The 18454-nt window shown below is 53.8% G+C and overlaps 2 protein-coding genes across 2 annotated transcripts in view; both read left to right on the top strand.

Annotated features, from left to right (window-relative positions):
* Nucleotides 1–4366, top strand: part of AKT2 (AKT serine/threonine kinase 2) — a 29465-nt gene extending 25099 nt beyond the window's left edge. Inside the window, exon 14 of the mRNA XM_079985597.1 lies at nt 62–4366. Coding sequence (XP_079841723.1) covers nt 62–141 — 80 coding nt within the window. The 3' untranslated portion in view covers nt 142–4366. The remainder of the gene's footprint in view (nt 1–61) is intronic.
* Nucleotides 4367–9184: 4818 nt separating this feature from the next.
* On the top strand, nt 9185–18003 carry CCNP (cyclin P; the record flags this gene model as incomplete). The annotated part of the gene is made up of 7 exons (XM_079989356.1): nt 9185–9335; nt 10101–10207; nt 12201–12299; nt 12680–12835; nt 14368–14526; nt 16078–16256; nt 17823–18003. The coding sequence occupies 7 exons, from the start codon at nt 9185–9187 to the stop codon at nt 18001–18003; spliced, it is 1032 nt and encodes a 343-aa protein (XP_079845482.1).
* Nucleotides 18004–18454: the final 451 nt, after the last annotated feature.

Genomic DNA, 18454 nt, shown 5'->3' with positions numbered 1-18454 from the left:
CAGGCAAAGAGCAGCTTTCCACCTCCTTTGACCTGACTCTCCCCTCCTTCTTCCCCCACAGACGACACCTTGGACTCGCTAGAGGCTGACCAGCGGACCCACTTCCCCCAGTTCTCCTACTCGGCCAGCATCCGGGAATAGGGGGGCAGCGGCACTCCCCCTACAGTGCCCCCGCCAAAGCGACGGCGGGGCTTGCAGGACGCCAGGACACTCTGCAGGGGGAGGGTGCCCCCCCATCTCACTGGCCCTGCAGCGCCCCAACTTGGGGGGCTGGGCAAACAGCATCCCCCACCAGGACAGCAACAGCACGGGGGGGGGGCCTGCTTCCCCACCAGGAATCCGCTTGGACCACAGGAGCCACCGCTGCCTCTCCCCCACCTGTTGTCAAGTTTTTAGCGCAGATGGACTTGGGGGAGGCTTTCCTCGACTTTCAAGGATCTGCACCCTGCCCTGACTGGGGGGGGGGCGCTGTTTTCGGATGTTTGCTTGGAAAGCTCCCTGGGCAGGAGAAAGTGCGTCTCCCCCCACCCCACCCTGCCAGGACGTTGGTGAAGCCAGGTGGGGGGGCGGGGAGTTACTGGAGGAAGAGAGACAGGAGAGCCTGGGGGAATCCCAGAGGGCAAACTGACACGGAGCGTGTGCTGCAGAGACAAGTTTTCTGGGGGGGGGGGAGCTGGACCCCCCCCCTTTGCCGGATGGCCAGGGACGCTGTGGGGGGAGGCGTGAATACTGGGCCTGTCAAGCCAGGCTTTGCGCAGTGGAGACAGACTGGGTCACCAATGGTTCCAACTAGTAGTGCGGGTTTTTTTTTGGGGGGGGAGATGGGGGGCACACCTTTCTGAGCGTTGGAAAGCAACTGTGCAGTTCCTGGGTGCTCTTCCGGGGCTTCTCGGGATGTTTGGAGGGGGTGCCACTGCTGCTTGGGCGGCCTTTAGAGGAGGGCAAGGTGGGCTCACACCGCTGGTGCCACTGTCCTCCCCTTCCACCCCAGCCTGGTCATCCTCTTGTGGGGCAGGGAGGGCTGCATGGTGCCCTCCATCACTGGAACGTGGCTGGGTGGGGGGCGGCCAAAGGAAGCCCAGGCTCCTCGGAGGGTCATGGAGTCTCCCGGGGTTTCCCTCCCTGCTTGGGGGAGCCTCCCTTGCTGCACCTCAACGCTGGCGGTGTGGCTTGAGCAGTTGCTGCTACCTCTTTGACTGCGGGCAAAGCGTTGGCCTGCCTGGAGCCCTGGAGAGTGAAGGAGGGATCGGGCCCTGGGCGATTCCTAGCTCCTCCAGCCCCCAGCAAGCCTCTCCCCCGTCCTTTTCATGGCTGGTCCAGGGGCAGCTTGGCCTTCTGCGCTTGTCCTGGCACAACTGTTAGTGCCCTCCCTCCCTCCCAACAGGCATGTGGGCTAAAGCAACCGAGGGCTGGCACTGCCGTTTGGGCATGAGAGCCTGCGCCCCTGGGTGTCTGCTTGTGCAGACGGATCTCTCACCCCCCTCCCCAGTGGCTTCGTTTGGGGTTACCTGGGCAAGATCTCTCAATCTCCCTCTCTTAAGTCTGCTGCCTTGTTCTCGGCAGGGCAGAGGTCCGGTGGCAGAGACATTTGCCTGCTGCGGCGGCAGTGCCCGTCTGGAGAGCAGAAGCAAGGCCCAGGCTCCTTTGCCAAGACCACCACCGCCTTGGCCAATGTGGGGATGCATGGAGTGACAGGGATGTTGCAAGCAGAACTCCTTTTCTTCCGGGCGAGGGTGGCTCCTGGGCAAAGGGCCTGTGGACTGGCCAGTGCCTGAGTCTCTGTGCATCGGGTTCTGCTTCTTCAAGTCTGCTTCTCCCTCGGCTGGGGAAAGGCTTTTCCGCATGCCCCCCACCCCAAAAGTACCGCAGAATATCCAGGGAGGGGAAGGTGGTCAGGGTGAAAGACTGGGTGTTCCCACCTCCCTCACTGACGCTAAGCCCACTGCACCCCTTTCTATAATGAGCTTTTTAGTGGGGATTCAAACCCCACCACCACCAAATGTGTTTTCGTTTTTGCAGGAGATGGGTGAGGCAGTTGCCCCTTAGGTGCTTTTGGTTCGCTTGGCTACCGTAAGGCGGGAATGTTGGGAACCCTTTGCTTACCCCTTTCTGGAAATGCAAGGAACAGAGCGGGGGCATCGCAGTGCCCGGGGGGGGGGTCGAGAAAGCAGCCCTCGTTCTCCACCAGCTCCTTTGAACCATATGGCATTGTGGGGGGAGAATCTGCAGAGAAGGGGGCTCAAAAAGAGGGCAGTGTTTCCAGGAGCCTGGCTGGGGCAGGGGCGGCTTGTGAGGGGGGCGGCATTGGGGGGCAGGAGCTGAGACCTCCCTCCAGAATGGTCCCTTGCCCCCCTCCCATGGCCTGACTTGACCTCCTTTGGTGCAGCATCTCTCAAAAGGGCTGGGTTTGGGGGGAGAATGAGGGCTCCCGTTGTGCTTTTGGGGCCATTGTAGACCAAGGCCAGTAGAGCAAGACTGGGGTTGGGGGGCTTGGCTGAGGGAGCCCGCCCAGACCGCCATTGCAAAGCCCCCTCATGACCTTGTGGCGACCTAGGCTCCATAGAGGTCAAGCTCTCCAGTGGCTGCACTTAGGCTTCCCCTGGCTGCCCCACGCCAGCTCAGCACCCTCCTGCCCAGGTGGGCAGCTGCGGAGTCCCAGCCCGGGCAGGGGGAGGTCTCCCGACCCAGGTGGGCTGAGCTGCTTTTGCTGTGCCAGGACAGGGGTCCGCAAGGAGCGTGCGGCCTGCCGGTTCATTGCCCACGGTGGTGGGGTGTGGGGCCGGCCCTCCGCCTTCCTCCACCACAGCAGAGGTGCCTTTCTGGGGTCAAGCCCCAGTTCTCCAAGCCTTAACCTCCTCTCCCCTCCTGTCCCCTGCTTCAACGGGAAACATTCCTGGGGGGCTTTTGGCCCAAGGTCCTGGCGATCTTGGCCGGGACCCCCGCCATTACCTCATGCCTGCCGTGGGGGCAATGCGCAGAGGGGAGAGGGCTGCCTTTCCATCGCTGGCGGGGGGGGTCCCAGCCTGCTCTCCCCCTCCTATTGCATACGGTTGAATGTAAACTCACCTGGCGCAAAAGGTGGGTGGCTCTGGGGGAGGGACACCCCCCATGGCACTTCTCATCCTTTCTCCCTGGGCTCAGGCCAGCCACGCCCTCCCCCAAAATGTGACTTTTGCTGCCTTTAGTTTCTGTGGGCCTGGAGCAGAGGGGAAGGCAGAACCTCAGCCCACAATGGGCTCAGTGGCCATCAGCCTCTCTGAAGAGCCTTGGGGGCCTGGCCCCTTCCCGCCGTGGCCCCCCCTTTCCATTCCTCACCTGCAGCGGGTGCGAATCTTCACCACCCAGCACCGGGAAGGGAACTGGGTCCCCCTGCTGGGTTGACAGGCAGCAGGCTGCCTGAGCTCACAACTGGGGGTGGGGGTAGGACGGCTGTGGGCCCCCGCAGTGACTCTCCAGGGTACCCCTGCCTCGCTGCTGTGCCACCCCTGCCTTGGCAAGCCCAGCTTGCTGACACCGCGTGGACACAGGCTAGAAGAGGCTCGGCCGCTCTGAATCGTTGGGCGGCGGGGGGGGGGGGAATGGCAATGGTGCTGCCTCCCCACAAGCATGGAGGGGGGGTTGGTGGGGGGCTGCTGAGCCCTTCTGCCCCCTTTGGCCTCCTCTGACCCCCCTCCACTCGGCCTTTCATTTCAATGCAGGCCTTTGACACTCGTCTGACTCCAAAGCGCCGGCAGCCTTAGAAACCTCCATTTAGGTGCTTAAAGGTTTTATAATATGACTTAAGAAGCTTTTCTCCCCTCAAGGAAACCATATTTGGATCACGACTATAACCTTACAGGACCTTTCCAATCCTGTGCGATGTATGTTCTACAGAATTCAGGGGGTGGTCCTGGATATAGAGGGAGGGGTGTTACACACAGACACACACACAATCTTTGACGAGGGGGGTTAATAAAGGGTTTTTTTCCACTTAGTTTCCGTAGTTTGTGATAGTTGAGGTTTATTAACTTAATACTGACCCTCTTCAGCGGCTTTAGTTGGGACCGCCTGCCTTCCGCTGCTGTGCTGTGTTTTTATCTGCGATTTCTCTCTCCAGCGCTGGAAGGCGACTGCGATGGCACTTCTCTTCGCCCGGAGGGGACGGGGGGGGGCAGGCTCTGGCTCCCCACCCACCCCGAGCTCACCCACTCAGTTTGTAAAATAAGTTCCGCTTGAGAGGCAAGTCCTCTGGAGCATCTTTTGTGGGGAGGCGTGCCAGGCGAGAGGGGCCTTCCTTGGGCGTCTCCACGGTGCCTCCCTCTTCTCCTTCCCTCTGCTGCCCTTGGATTTGTACGGTACGAGCAATAAAAGGTTTTGTTTTTCTTTCTAGGGTGTGTCCTGCTCTTCGTTTTGTGTCACACGCGCTGCTTTTCCTTAGAAATGCAAGTGCCAAGCCACACTTTCCAAAAAACCCACCCCCATTAAAAACCCTTATTAATTTTTGCATATATAAAATGAGTTGCGTCCCACAACAACTCCTGTTTCCACAGGAGAAGACAGGATTCAACATTTTGCGAAATGATGCCTAACCAAAAGGGTATTTCTGCTCTGCTTATACACCCAGCCCTCACTTTCCCCATTCCTTGGTTCTCCAGATGCCAGATCATAGGTAGGCAAACTAAGGCCCAGGGGCCGGATCCAACCCAATCACCTCAATCCGGCCTGTGGACGGTCTGGGAATCAGTGTGTTTTTACATGAGTAGAATGTGTCCTTTTATTTAAAATGCATCTCTGGGTTATTTGTGGGGCATAGGAATTTGTTCTCCCCCCCCCCAAAAAAAATAGTCCGGCCCCCCACAAGGTCTGAGGGACAGTGGACCGGCCCCCTGCTGAAAAAGTTTGCTGACCCCTGGTTTAGATGCTCCTGGGCCAAACCAGTAGTGATGTATGGAAGTGAGAGCTGGACCATCAAGAAGGCTGATCGCCAAAGAATGGATGCTTTTGAATCGTGGTGCTGGAGGAGACTCTTGAGAGTCCCATGGACTGCAAGAAGATCCAACCTCTCCATTCTGAAGGAAATCAGCCCTGAGTGCTCACTGGAAGGACAGATCCTGAAGCTGAGGCTCCAATACTTTGGCCACCTCAGGAGAAGAGAAGACTCCCTGGAAAAGACCCTGATGTTGGGAAAGATGGAGGGCACAAGGAGAAGGGGACGACAGAGGACGAGATGGTGGGACAGTGTTCTCGAAGCTACCAGCATGAGTTTGACCAAACTGCGGGAGGCAGTGGAAGACAGGAGTGCCTGGCGTGCTCTGGTCCAGGGGGTCACGAAGAGTCGGACACGACTAAACAACAGGGCCAACCTTACATCTGGTCCTTTGGGGGAAGTCTGAAGATATCCTCTTGCCCCCGGCCATGCAGGTAGCCAAAGTTGGCTGCTGGGTGAGGTGTTTGAGGAGAGATGTTACCTCTCTTGCAATTCCTGATCCTGCCTGCCTGTCATTTTCATTAAGCTGAGCTCCTCATCGTTTTAGGCCAGAGCAGTAAGAGAACCCAGAATGCCCCCATGTGCAGTGTTACACAAATTGTAGTTGAAAATTAATGGACTAAAATGGCATTCCTGTATGTCTGAGGCTAAACATTTTTTTTTTTAAGTTGATTAATTTCAGTATACATGCTTATAGTACCAGTAATCAGCAGGTGCTGGGCAACTCTTTAAGAGCCATTCCTTCAACCTTTGCTCCTGAAGAAGATGATGCCTCTTCTAATTGTGATATAGACATTAAGCAGCTTAAAAAAAAAAAAAAAATGCTTGCTGCCTTCAGAACTCTTATTTCCAAAATGCACAATACATGCAGACTGAACTGACCAGTCGGTTTAAAAGAATGCTTGAATCTGCTGCCCAATCCCAGAGCGGCTGGGGTACAAATAATAAAATGGGTATTATAAACATGCTGACTACAGGTAAGCTTCAGCCCAGTGGGACTTCTCTCCTAGTAAACATACTTAAGCATGCACCCCTTTCCTTTTTGTAAACAACATTATTATTTGATCCAGCTCCATGGTTCTAGGCTTCCATGAACAGCCTCCTCCATGGATAATTAATAATAATAATTTTTATTTATACCTCGCCCTCCCCAGCCAAGACCAGCCTCAGGGCAGCTGACACCAGGTATAAAAACGGTTGAAATACAACTTAAAAACAAGATTACAACATTTAAACATTAAAGTGTGTCTGTTTATGGCAGCAAAGGCACCTCTGGCCCTGCTGACCTCCCGTGACTGGGGAGGGCCGGCCCCTTTCAGGATGGGAGCCCGTGCTGCCTAAGACCTGCCCACTGGGTCTGTCTTTGCTAGTTTTTGCTAATTAAGCACAGCTGGAGTTGCAGCTCACTTGGGCCTGACACACCCCAGCAGAGCTGACCTTCCTTCCTAGCCCTTCCTCCTCCGGGGACCATGTGGGGTGTGCAGGCCAAGCCCACCGCCTTTCAAGACAGGAGATCCTGGCAGACTGCAAGTTTGTTGGTTTGCTCTTGTGGTGGGGGCTCCTGGGGGGGGCAGGAGGGTTTGGGGTGGGGTCCTTGGTCTCCCTGCATTTTCTCCCTTTCTACCCTCCCCAAAGAGATGTAGCTTTTGGAAAGGCCCCTGAGTGGATGTGGGGGTTGGTTTGTTTTTCGGGGGGAGCGCTGTTCTGTTTGGACCGGTGTCTGCAGAACCTGCCTCCCACAGCAGGCTAGCCCCTTGGGGGGTACTTAACAGAGACCCTCACTGGAAACTGCGTTCCCTGAGCTGAGAGGCCCTGCCACCCATTCCCAGATGTGGCGGGAGAAAGGCCTGCACTCTTCACATGTCCAGGAGCGCTCTCTATCAGAAGAGCATCCTCCTAGCATTGCAAAGGAGGCTTTCTCCACCATCCTGGCCTCTCTCTTTGCTCCCCTCGGTGGAGAAGTTGCTGCAGTGACCTGTCGGCTTCAAGCTGGGGTTTGAGAGGCCGAAGGTGGGGGTACATTTGCCACCCAAAAATCCCACCTCTGAAGCGGCTGAGTTTTAACTTCCCACATTTTGCTCGTGGTCACACCTGTGACCTTCACTTTGTCCGAGATGCTCCTTGGCAAAAGCCCATGTGGGGGCTGATGGGGGGGGCAGAAACCAAAGTGGGGGAGTTCTGCCCCTTTAACTCCTCCCTTAAATACGTTCCATTTTAGGCAGACGAGAAAAGGGAGCCTTTGAAAAGCAAGAACAACAAAGGACTGAGCAGTGAAAAAGGATCCAGGAAGGTGGGTCTTCCAGGGGGTGCTGGGGTGCATTGTTAGAAGACAGGAAACATTTGCAGAGTGGGGGGCAGAGGTGCAGCCTTGAAGCTGCCCCCCCCCCACTGGCTCACCTGGAAGCAATGATGTCATTACTTAGCTTTGAGCACCCATTTCCGGCTCCCTTTAATAGTGAACTTGGGTGCTGAGTGCCAGCAGGATTGAAGCCCCCAAGGTTCAAGGTTTTAGTAGGGGGCGCAGAGAAGCACAGCAGACCTTCAGACAAAAAAGCCTACGGGACAACAACACGCGCCTTGCAAGCAAAGAACTGGAGGAGGACTGAGGACGCCCAGTACCTTGGGGTGTGGGGTGTCAGTTGGGAAAGAAAACTGAGGTGGGACAGGTTGGAAGGGGGGGGGGGGAAGGATATCCCAGAGGGGAGAATATTTCTGACCGGCTGAAGCCCCAAATAGGATCAGCCCTCTTAGACTACGCTGCAAGATTTTGTTGCAGATTCTGCACTGACCTTCACTTGGAAGTCATTGCCGTGGGAGGGAGGGAGGTAAAGGCGCTTTGCATATGCTTTGCATATGCTCAAAAACAAACAGCCTCTACTTTCAGCTGGGTGTTGGCACTGCAGAGGTAAGTTCTGAGAAATGCAAAGTCCCAAAGATGGGAGGTGAGCAACGCAGACCTCTTGTCTCTTTCCCCTGCAACACCCTCGGAAGATAGGAGATCAGGGGCTGAACATTTGCCACGTGTATTGGGGCATCAAGTGACCACGTGAGCCAGCTAGAACACCTATTGTCCACTGCGTTTCTATCCCAGCCTTTTCTCCAAAGGGTTCCAGGTGGTTCCCTCCTCATCTAACCTAGGGTTACCAGATGTTCCTGGGGACAGTCCCCGGATTTGCAAATCTGTCCCCGGGAAACGTTGCAGCCTCAGCAGCCCAGAGCCAGCCTGGTAGCGCAGTTGGCTCTGGCTGGCTCCAGGCTGCTGACTGCCACTGCCACTGCCAAAAGGGAACCGGGGACATCCAGCGGTACAGATCTCCTGCCCCCTTCCCCCTTTGTTTTGACTGATGGGGGGGGCTCAGGAGTTCTGGGCAGGCGGCTGTTTTCCAGGAGGGGCACAAGGCACGCGGTTTCTCTGCCGGGCAGGGTGCACAGCCCTTCTTTCACATCCTATGAAACATAAATGTGCAGAGTTTTTTAAAAACTGGGCAACGGCGCACTGCCCACCCGTGACTCCCAAGCCTCCCCCAATCTCCTGTCCCCTTTGTTTTGACAGATCGGGGGAGCAGCCATTGCCCAGTTTTTTAAAAAACTCTGTGCATTTATGTTTCACAGGCGCAAAAGAAGGGCTTTGCACCTTTATGCAATATGCATGTGTGCTTGGGCCAAGGGTCTTTTGCCTCACCATCCCCACTACTGACTCCCTGTTGCTACTCAGCTTCGGGGGGAAAAGTGTCCCCGGATTCATTGAAAAAAATCTGGTAACCATAATCTAACCCCCACAACAACCCTGTGAGGTAGGTCAGGCTGAGAGAGGCAGCGACTGGAACCCAAGGTGAACGTCGTGGCTGAGCTGGAGATTTGAACCCTGGTCTCTCCCAGGTCCTGGTCCAGTGCTCTAACCACTACACCACACTGGCACATTGGTGGTGGCCCCAGTTGTGCCTCTGCTCACAATCCCAGGCTGCAAGGCTCTGAGGAGGCGTTTTAAAATGGAGGAGCTGGTTCACGGAGCCCTGCTCTGCTTCTGCGGGGGTCACAGGTCCAATCTAGTGCTCTTGCGGCCAAACTCTGGTGCTGTGGTTGAGAGTCTTGGCCCGGGACCTGGGAGAGACCAGGATTCGAATCCCCACTTGGCCTGGGTGACAGCCAGTGCCTCTCAGCCTAACCTGAAACATTACTCCGCCTTGAGCTCCTTGGAGGGAAAAAAGCGGGATAAAAATGCAATCATTCCATCAATTGGCCCCCACCCCACCGCACCCCAAATCTCTCTTACAGCGGAAGGTCCCCGGGAGTCATGAGAGGGATGTTGCTTCTGAGAAGCCAGGCGCTGTCTGCCCCAGGACCTCAGCAGAGCCGGCTTTGCAAAGAGGTAAGGGAGCTCCAGGCAAAATAGTTTGCAGGATGGGGTAAAAGTTGGGAGGCCTGATGGGGAGGGAACAAGAGTGGGCCTGGGGACACTTCCCATATTGCCTACTGCCTACTGCTTCCCCCTCTCCACAGGCTGTGAATTTTAAGTAGTCCTAATCCAAAAAGCCCATTAATTCTTACCAAAGTGTCTGGAAATGGTGAAGCCCTGAAGATAAGAGAAGAGAAAACTTTATTCTCTTTAGCCAATGGCCATAGCAACAGTAAAACATTACAGTATATGCAAAAAAGGGAATTTGATGCAAGAGCACAATTTAAAGTCCTGAATCAGCCATCAGTTAGTGGCCCTTATTCTGATTGCCCTTGCCAAAGTCTTCCAAGCTAAACCCCTAGCACAGCTACTATACGGGGCTCAGATTTGGACTGGTAACCACCTTAGCACTTTGGAAGCTCTTCAATCAAAGTTTCTAAGACAGATTTTTTCCGTACCGCCATGCGTCCCAAACACATCATTGAGACTGGAGGCAAGTCTCCCTTCAGTAGAAATATGGACTTGATGCCCCAATATGGCACTGCCCATCTCCCTGCTCCCCTTGTCCCACGACAGGGTCCTTCAGGCATGGGGGGGGGCGGGCCTTGCACCCAGTCTCATCTCAACCCATTGCATCTGGCACAGCAACATGTAGAAGCAGCCGGGTGCTTTGCAGAGAGCTCAGGTGAGCGAGCCAAACCGCAGCACAGCGGCTGTCTCTTTCCTCCCCCACCCCAGTTGCTCCCGCCTCTGAGGTCCTTGTGGAGGAGCTCTCGCAAGCCATGTTGCGGCTGGGCATGGGTCTGGAGAAGGAGTATGCCTATGACATCTTCAGCAACCTGATGGTAAGTTGGAGGGGGGGGGTGACTGTTGGAATACTGCCAGGGAGACGGGGGCATCAGGCGGGCCCCCAGCTGGCTCCGAACAATCACCGGTCTCCCGTGGAACAGCATCAGTAAATTAGCGACATGAGCTTCAGATACGTTCCAAGACCCGTGCACACCCTTTCAGCAGGGTGTATAAATCTTCCACAATGGAAGAAGCAGACAGAGAGAGCATATTTACAGCTTTATTCAGCTTAGTTCAGGAACAAAGGAAAACATGACCGCTTGCCTTCATATCCAGCAAAACAGCCGCATATCAAAAGCTACATGCAATGGAAGTTCCCAGCAAGAGCTGGAAGTAAACAGGCATGTGATACACAAACGTCATGCCTGTAGCCTTTTAAGGTGGAACGGAACCATATCCTAACAGTGACTTCCATCCTGAGGACCAGTGTTGGAATCCCCTCCTCCCAAGAGAGGCCCCTGTGGGATGACCTCTCTCAGAGGAATTTGGGTGGGGCTGTTGTCCTCTCTCCCTGCCATGGGGGCTTCCCAAAGGCCCCTTGCTTGGCCGGTAGGGACTCAGAATTTTAGAGTTGGATGAGACCTCCAAGGGTCCTATAGTCTGACCCCCTGCAGTGCAGGAATGTCACCCAAAGCACCCATGACAGATGGCCATCCAGCCTCCATTTACAAATGAAGGGGAGTCACCAGGGAAAAGAGTCGGCGGAAGAAGACTGGAAGAAATTTAAAGACTATTTGCAGAGGCATTGCAAAATTAATGGACATTAGAGGGATGTTGGACAGAAATTAAGTGGTTACCAGCTGTAATGTAAAGGTTGAGCAATAAGTTATAATAAGTTATAATAAGGATTTGCTGAGTTAAGAATTTGAACTGGAATACAAAAGGGGGAGGTGAGAGGAGGTCTGGGAAACAAGTTAATGGAAATAAGTAATGGAAATTATATTTGTTTTAACTGTTTTTTAATTTTGTATCTTTGTATTTTTGTTACTTTTTGTGTATTTTTTTTTCTTCTTCTTTTTTCTTTTTTTTCTTATTTGTATTAATTTGGAAACTCTAATAAATATTTATTAAAAAAAAAAATACAAATGAAGGGGAGTCCACCACCACCGCTCAGCTGTCAAACAGGTCTTACCACCAGGAAGGTGGGATTAACAGATCCACATTAATTGTCAAGTAGGATGGGACCTCCAAGGGTCCTCTAGACTGACCCTCTGCAGTGCAGGAATCTTGCTCAAACCTACGACCCTCAGATTAATAATAAATAATAATATTTTTTTATTTATACCCCACCCTTCCCGGTGCAGAAAACCGGGCTCAGGGTGGCTAACAAGCAATTTAAAACACTTAATTGTAAAAGCAGCGTAAAATACAGTATAAAAACATGAATAACAATAAAATTCAAAATTCAGAAATCAATTTGGGGAAAATCCATCCAATAAACATTGGATAGTCACCAGGGCTAGCTGGCTGAATTAGTCCTACTTGGGCCAGCGAGGAGACCAGGGGAGAATTAGCTGTGGGGTCTCAGAGCAGGTAATCTTCATAAAAAGGGGATGGAAGAGAAGGAAAATAAAAGATCAGGCTGAATTCAAATTAAAGGCCAGGCGGAATAGCTCTGTCTTAACAGGCCCGGCAGAAGGAGGTTAAATCCTGCAGGGCCCTGGTCTCATGGGACAGAGCATTCCACCAGGTCGGACGCATCACTGAAAAGGCCCTGGCCCTGGCAGAGGATAATCTGACTTCCTTAGGGCCCAGGACCTCTAAACTATGGTTATTCATGGACCTTAAAGTCCTCTGCAGGGCAGACCAGGAGAGGCGGTCCCGTAAATACGAGGGCCCTAAGAGCCCTAAGAGCCTCCTGTTCTACTGAGTGACAGCTGTCACAGCTCCCTTGCTTTGTCCTCTCCCAAAGGACGGGGGTTTATGAGAAGAAGGGAAGGGGGGCTGCAGCAACCTCAGGGCTCCTTTCTCCCCCTTTCCTCCCCACAGCAGAAGCAGCCTCATTATGCCTTCCGGGGGCTTGACATGCCCAGGTCTGTGACGGGGGAGATGCGCGGTCTCATCATCGACTGGCTGGTGCAAGTGCATGTAGGTACTAGCAGGAACCCTCCCCCCCAATGTCTTCTCCCCTGCAGCAGACTCAGGTGGGCAGGGAGGCATCCACGGCCGGCTCTGCAATGAGACAAGGTGAGGCAGGCACCTCAGGTGGCAGAATGGGAGGGGCGGCAGGTTTGGCTCCCTCCCCTTGCTGGAGAGGCAAACCTCTGCACCAAAGGGGGTTGCCAGGGGGTCCTCGGAGCAAGCAAGCGTTGGTGGCTTCGTGGAGCCTTTGTTGTGGGGCAGGATATCGGGGAATGGTGGCCCCAAAGTCATAGAATCACAGAGCTGAAGAGTTGGAAGGGACGAGGGGAAGGAGGAGCTCTGTGGCAGAAAGTTGTGTCTAATCCTGCTTCTGCCCACCCCCCCAGGAATACCTGGCCCTGGCGGACGAGACTCTCTTCCTGGCCGTCTACCTCTTGAACGCCTACTTGAAAGCGGGCCGAGTGCGAATCTCCACCCTGCAGCTCCTGGCTGCCACCTGCCTCTTCCTGGCCTGCAAGGTAGAGGAGAGCAGTTGCCCTCAGGTGAGCAGGAGGCCGCAGGTGGGAGGGGGAGGCTCTGGTGCCCGGTCCGGGGAGGGGGGCTGCCCTAGACTCCCACCTCTAGGAGAGGCAGTTGAAACTCTGTGCCTGGTCAAGGGGGCTGTTCACACTGAATATCTGTGGCTGGCCTGTGGCCTTGGTTGGGGGGCTTCCTTTAGTGGGCTGATCCTGCACAGCTCAGGGGGTCCAGGCTGTGGGGTCAGCCCCTCTCCTGCACAGCCCAGCGTTCTTGCAAATGAGCACCTTGTGGGGGGTGGGCAGGGAGGCCCAGGGCAGGAGGAGGAGGAGACTGAGACAGGCACCTCTCCCATTGCTTCCCAGCTTATTTTTTTTTTAGTTGCTATGTTGTTAATATTGCTTTGTCAAATATAAATGTCTTATTATCATATTGTCAACACACTGCTCTCATCACCATGAGGGCTGCAAGATCCCAGGGGTTGGGGGTGGGTGGGCCATACTTTCCATGGTCCACGTTCCCTTCTGGGACAAAAGGCACAGCAGAGACTGCGGTGTCTTTGTGAAATATGGTTTTATTCGCACATATATGTGACCTGCAAGGGACGTGGGTGGCGCTGTGGGTTAAACTGCAGAGCCTAGGACTTGCCGATCAGAAGGTTGGCGGATCAAATCCCCGCGACAGGGTGAGCTCCCGTTGCTCGGTCCCTGCTCCTGCCAACCTAGCAGTTCGAAAGCACGTCAAAGCGCAAGTAGATAAATAGGTACCACTCTGGCGGGAAGGTAAACGGCGTTTCCGTGCGCTGCTCTGGTTCGCCAGAAGCGGCTTAGTCCTGCTGGCCACATGACCCGGAAGCTGTCTGCGGACAAACACCAGCTCCCTCAGCCAGTAAAGCGAGATGAGCGCCGCAACCCCAGAGTCGGCCACGACTGGACCTAATGGTCAGGGGTCCCTTTACCTTTACCTATATCATTTTTAATAAGTCTCCCACTGTATTTCAAAGCATTTATCATCATAAACATTTTCTTTTGACATACAAAGTTACTTTTTGATTTCCCACCCCTCCTTTCGTAATGTTTGTTTTTTAGCTGTTTTATCACACACATATTTTGACTATCCAAACCCCGCTACCGTTAAATCTTTCATGAAACCGCTGCTTATATTTCACAGTTTGGCTTATTCTTTTTTAGTTGGTAGTTTGTTAAATATTGTTTCTTGGGTTTTACTTGTTTCGCCGACGATCATGGGATCTATGCTGTACTTGTGATGTCCTGTCACGTTGCTGTCACTTATTGTTTGTGAGCCCCTTTGGGATTCACTTGAATGGAAAGTAGCCAGGGAAATGCAATCACAGAGGCAAAGAATCGTAGAGTTGGTAGGGACCCCCAGAGGTCATTCAGTCCAGCCCCTTGCAATGCAGGAACCGCCGCTGAAGCACCCATTGGCAGGTGGCCACCCAACCGCTGCTTAAAAACAGCCTTGCGAGGGAGACTGCCCACCCACCCACCCACCCACCCCTTGCTGCCGTTGTCTCTCCTTCTCCTCTCCCTCCCTCCAGCCATCCCAGCTCTGCTTCATGATGGAGGACTCATTCAACCAGAAGGAGCTTCTGCGCATGGAGCGCAAGATCTTGGCCCGCCTGAAGTTCGAGCTGCACTATGCCAACCCTGTCCACCTGCTGCACCTGCTGGCAGAAGTGGGCCATTGTGCCAGGAAGGTGAGTGTCGGGCGGGCAGGCAGGGGTCTCCCAGGCCACAGCTGACCCCTCGCTCTCCCTCTTAAAGAGATTCTGGGGCTCAGGATGTAGCGTTCCCAAAGCAAGAAAGGATTGGACCCTGATTAATAAAATACACATGAGGCTTGACCAGCAAGACTCTGGGAGGAGTGCGTATAATAATAATTCCTGTCCACCCCTCGGCCCAGGTCGTTTTATTCACAAAAGAACTTTTTACACTGTGTTCGTAAGAACCAATCAGATTTCCTTTGAGCATTTCAAAAAAACCCACGTGGGACAAAGTTAAAGTTAAAACTACAAAGAAACTATTTCCTACTTGAGCATGTATAATAAAGGTAAAGGGACCCCTGACCATTAGGTCCAGTCGTGACCAACTCTAGGGTTGCGGCACTCATTTCGCTTTATTGGCCGAGGGAGCCGGCGTACAGCTTCTGGGTCATGTGGCCAGCATGACTAAGCCGCTTCTGGCAAACCAGAGCAGCACACGGCAACACCGTTTACCTTCCTGCTGGAGGTATTTATCTACTTGCACTTTGAGGTGCTTTTGAACTGCTGGGTTGGCAGGAGCAGGGACCGAGCAACGTCCTAGGCTCTGTGGTTTAACCCGCAGCGCCACCTGCGTCCCTTAGCATGCATAGTAAAGGTAAAGGTACCCCTACCCGTACGGGCCAGTCTTGACAGACTCTGGGGTTGTGCGCCCATCTCACTTAAGAGGCCAGGGGCCAGCGCTGTCCGGAGACACTTCCGGGTCACGTGGCCAGCGTGACATCGCTGCTCTGGCCAGAGCCAGAGCCGCACACGGAAACGCCGTTTACCTTCCCGCTGGTAAGCGGTCCCTATTTATCTACTTGCACCCGGAGGTGCTTTCGAACTGCTAGGTTGGCAGGCGCTGGGACCGAGCAGCGGGAGCGCACCCCGCCGCAGGGATTCGAACCGCCGACCTTTCGATCGGCAAGAGGAAGCAAGGAGGAATGCTTTTAGGAAACCCCGGAGGTCATAAATAGGAATAAACAGGAGAGGCAGGATGGCAGTGTTTACCATCTCCTTGTGAACTCTCTTCCTGGCCCTTAAGATCTATCTAAAGATTAAACTACGTCAAAGCAACCTACTATCTTTATGTACTGAGGATGCCTGATGAAGCAACTGGCCTGTGTTTCAGAATGTTTATACGTGCCTGTCAGGTGTAGAGAAATGGGCAGTAAAGGAAAAATGCCAGAGGTGCAGAGGCTTGTGGGATTTGATCAGAAATTATTGTCAATGAATGAAACCCAGTCAACGCGATGCATTCATTGCGGACACAATGGCTTGCTCCATGTTTCATAATTCCTCACAGTAATCCCATCTGATCGCTACATCAGAAGCCAGACCCTTTCCTCCCCGAGTGCAGCTTCTGCACATGCTCAGAGTCAAGGATGTTGCTGCTCCTCCGCTTGCCTCCTGCTCCTGGCCTGACCTGAGGGCAGGGGCTGCTGAGGGCAGGACTCCTGGGTCCCCCTTCCCCCTACTTGCTCTTCCTCCTGCCCCTCCCCCCAGGTGCTCCTCTTGGCCATGTACTTCCTGGAGCTTTCTCTGGCGGACTGCGACTGCCTGCGCTTTGAGCCCGCACAGCTCTCTCTGGCTGCCCTGGGCCTGGCACAGAGGGTGCTGCCAGAAGAGGGCGCCAGGCTCTGGGATGCTCTCCAGGAAGGTGCCCTGAACCTCCACTCGTACAGGTAGGAGCAGACCCCTGGACCCCCCGGGAGGGGGGAGGAGGCAGCACAGGAGGAGCCCACCTGCCGGCGTGTTTTCTGGGAGGCTGGCGATTCTCTGTGCCGGAATTCATGCCAACAGGACAAAGACTTTTCGGTTATGAATAGGTTTTGTAATTCTAGGATTCAGAAGCTGCTTCTCAGGCCTCCAAGCTTCCACTCTAGAGGCTTATGCCAAGTCACCAATATATTTCAGTCTTGGAAAGTGGCCTGATATGCCCTTTTTAGTTTATTGTTCTCGATTTAGCTGAAATTCCTGCATTTCAGGGGTTTGGACCAGATGACCCAACTCTACAGTGCTAAGATTCTAAGAACCTATGAAGAGCCTGGCTGCCCCATCCTTTCCCAGAGCCTAGTCTCTCAGCGGTCAGCCAGCCAGCGGTCATTTGGGGAACCCCACAAGCACCCCAGCACCTGCTACTCAGAAGCATCACTGACTCCTGTGGGAGGGGGTTCCGTAGGTGGTGCATGAAGGGTGACGATATTTTCTCTCTCAGGGTGGGCCGGGAAGCCCCCTGCTCAAATCTTGCCTCACTGCTGAGTGGGAGAGTGTGCTCTTGTGAGAATGTTCAGGGATGCAGGAGAGATTGTTTGATTATAGCCTTTCCAACTTGTATTAACAAGTTCACAATTTAGCAGAGTAACAGTCCCCTTTTTAAACTTGCAGCGGATGTGTTTGCTCAGGCTCGCTAAAGCCTCTATAATAACTGTTCTGGTATTTTCCCCTTATTTCCTCATAAAAGATAAGACACAACACAGTCCTCTATAAAAGTATAAAAAGAGTTTACTCACATTCTGTTCACAATCGGATCCCAGAAGGCAGACTTAGCTTAGAAAAGTAACATACACCTGGAAACTATCTCATAAGGAGACAGTCCCTTTGTCCTCTCTTGGCTGGAAGCATCTTTGGCTAAGCAGATGTTGCTTCTTTGATGCATGTAATCATAGAGAGAGAGATGGCTGCCCTGCCCTGTGCTTTTGTCATTACCTGCACAGGTGAGGCCACGCCCACCTCTAGTCACATGCAGAAGAAGCCTGTCCCAGCCCAGAAAGAAACAGGAAGTTTACCTGTTGGCTGGACAAACATTCCTCCCCATGTGTAAACATGTTTCACATCCCACAGCTCTGGCAAGCTGCCCCCTCTGCCTTAGCCCCTTATGGGGGTGATACTCTCTTGTGTCAGGGTTGCTGCAGGGACTTATGGGGTGATGATGCTTGGCTTTTACAGGGAGTTCTGCGCCTGGCCTGTGATTCTTGGCTCCTTTTTTGCTGCAGTGATGCTCTCTGGCTGGCTAGCCAGCTGTTCAGAGGTCATCGATTCATATAATTGTAGAGGACCCTGTGGGTCATCTAGTCCAACCCCCTGGTGGATGAGGCCAAGGGCCTATCTAGTCCACCATCCTGTTCTCACAGCAGCAGGAGAGTTGCCTGTGGGAAACGGGCAAGCAGGATTTGAATGCCAGAACAGCACTCTTCCCTCCTTCATTCAGAAGCATGGCTGCCTCCCTTTCTGCCTCTCTCTCATTGCAGTGAGTCTGAGCTGTCAGCAGTGCACCCTCCCATGGCCAAGGCTGCCCTGCGGGGGCCCAGCTCCACCCTCCGCGCCACTTTCCTGAAATACTCGCGGCCTCAAAAGCTCTGCACCAGCACCAGCCCCGCCATCACAGCCTCGGAGTACCTGAGCTGCTTCCTGGGAAGCCCCACTCCATGAAGAGGGGTCTGCTGTGGGTCTGCCTGTAGGGCCCATTGCACCCATTGCAGGGCGAGAGGACCTTTCCCAGGCCTGGTCCATGGAAGAAGCATGGGGTGGGGTGGACCAGAGCCTTCAGGTGGGGAGGGGAGGGGATGGAGCCAGGAGCCCAAGCAGAATCCTTGGGAGACAATTCAGGTGGGAGTGGTATTCTCTCTCTCTCTCTCTATCTATCTCTCTCTCTCTCTCTTTCTTCCTTCATCTCTTCACAGTGACCCCACCCTCCCTGGCACTTTCTGCCTCCCCCCAATCTTAACAGATTGGTTTTAAAAAAGAGTAGATAACTGTAAGAAAACAGGACTCTGGAAGTGTTTAATAAAGTGTGTTTTGTTCTCTCTTGCTCCTCCTATTATCTCTTCATGGCAAGGTCTGTCAGTTCCCTTGGAAGTGGAGCCGGAATCTCAGGCCCCTC

This window comes from Podarcis cretensis (genome assembly GCF_951804945.1).
Source record: "Podarcis cretensis genome assembly, chromosome: 8".
NCBI lineage: Eukaryota > Metazoa > Chordata > Lepidosauria > Squamata > Lacertidae > Podarcis > Podarcis cretensis.
Note: the sequence above shows the minus strand (reverse complement) of the source record. Positions and strands in the feature narration are given on the sequence as shown.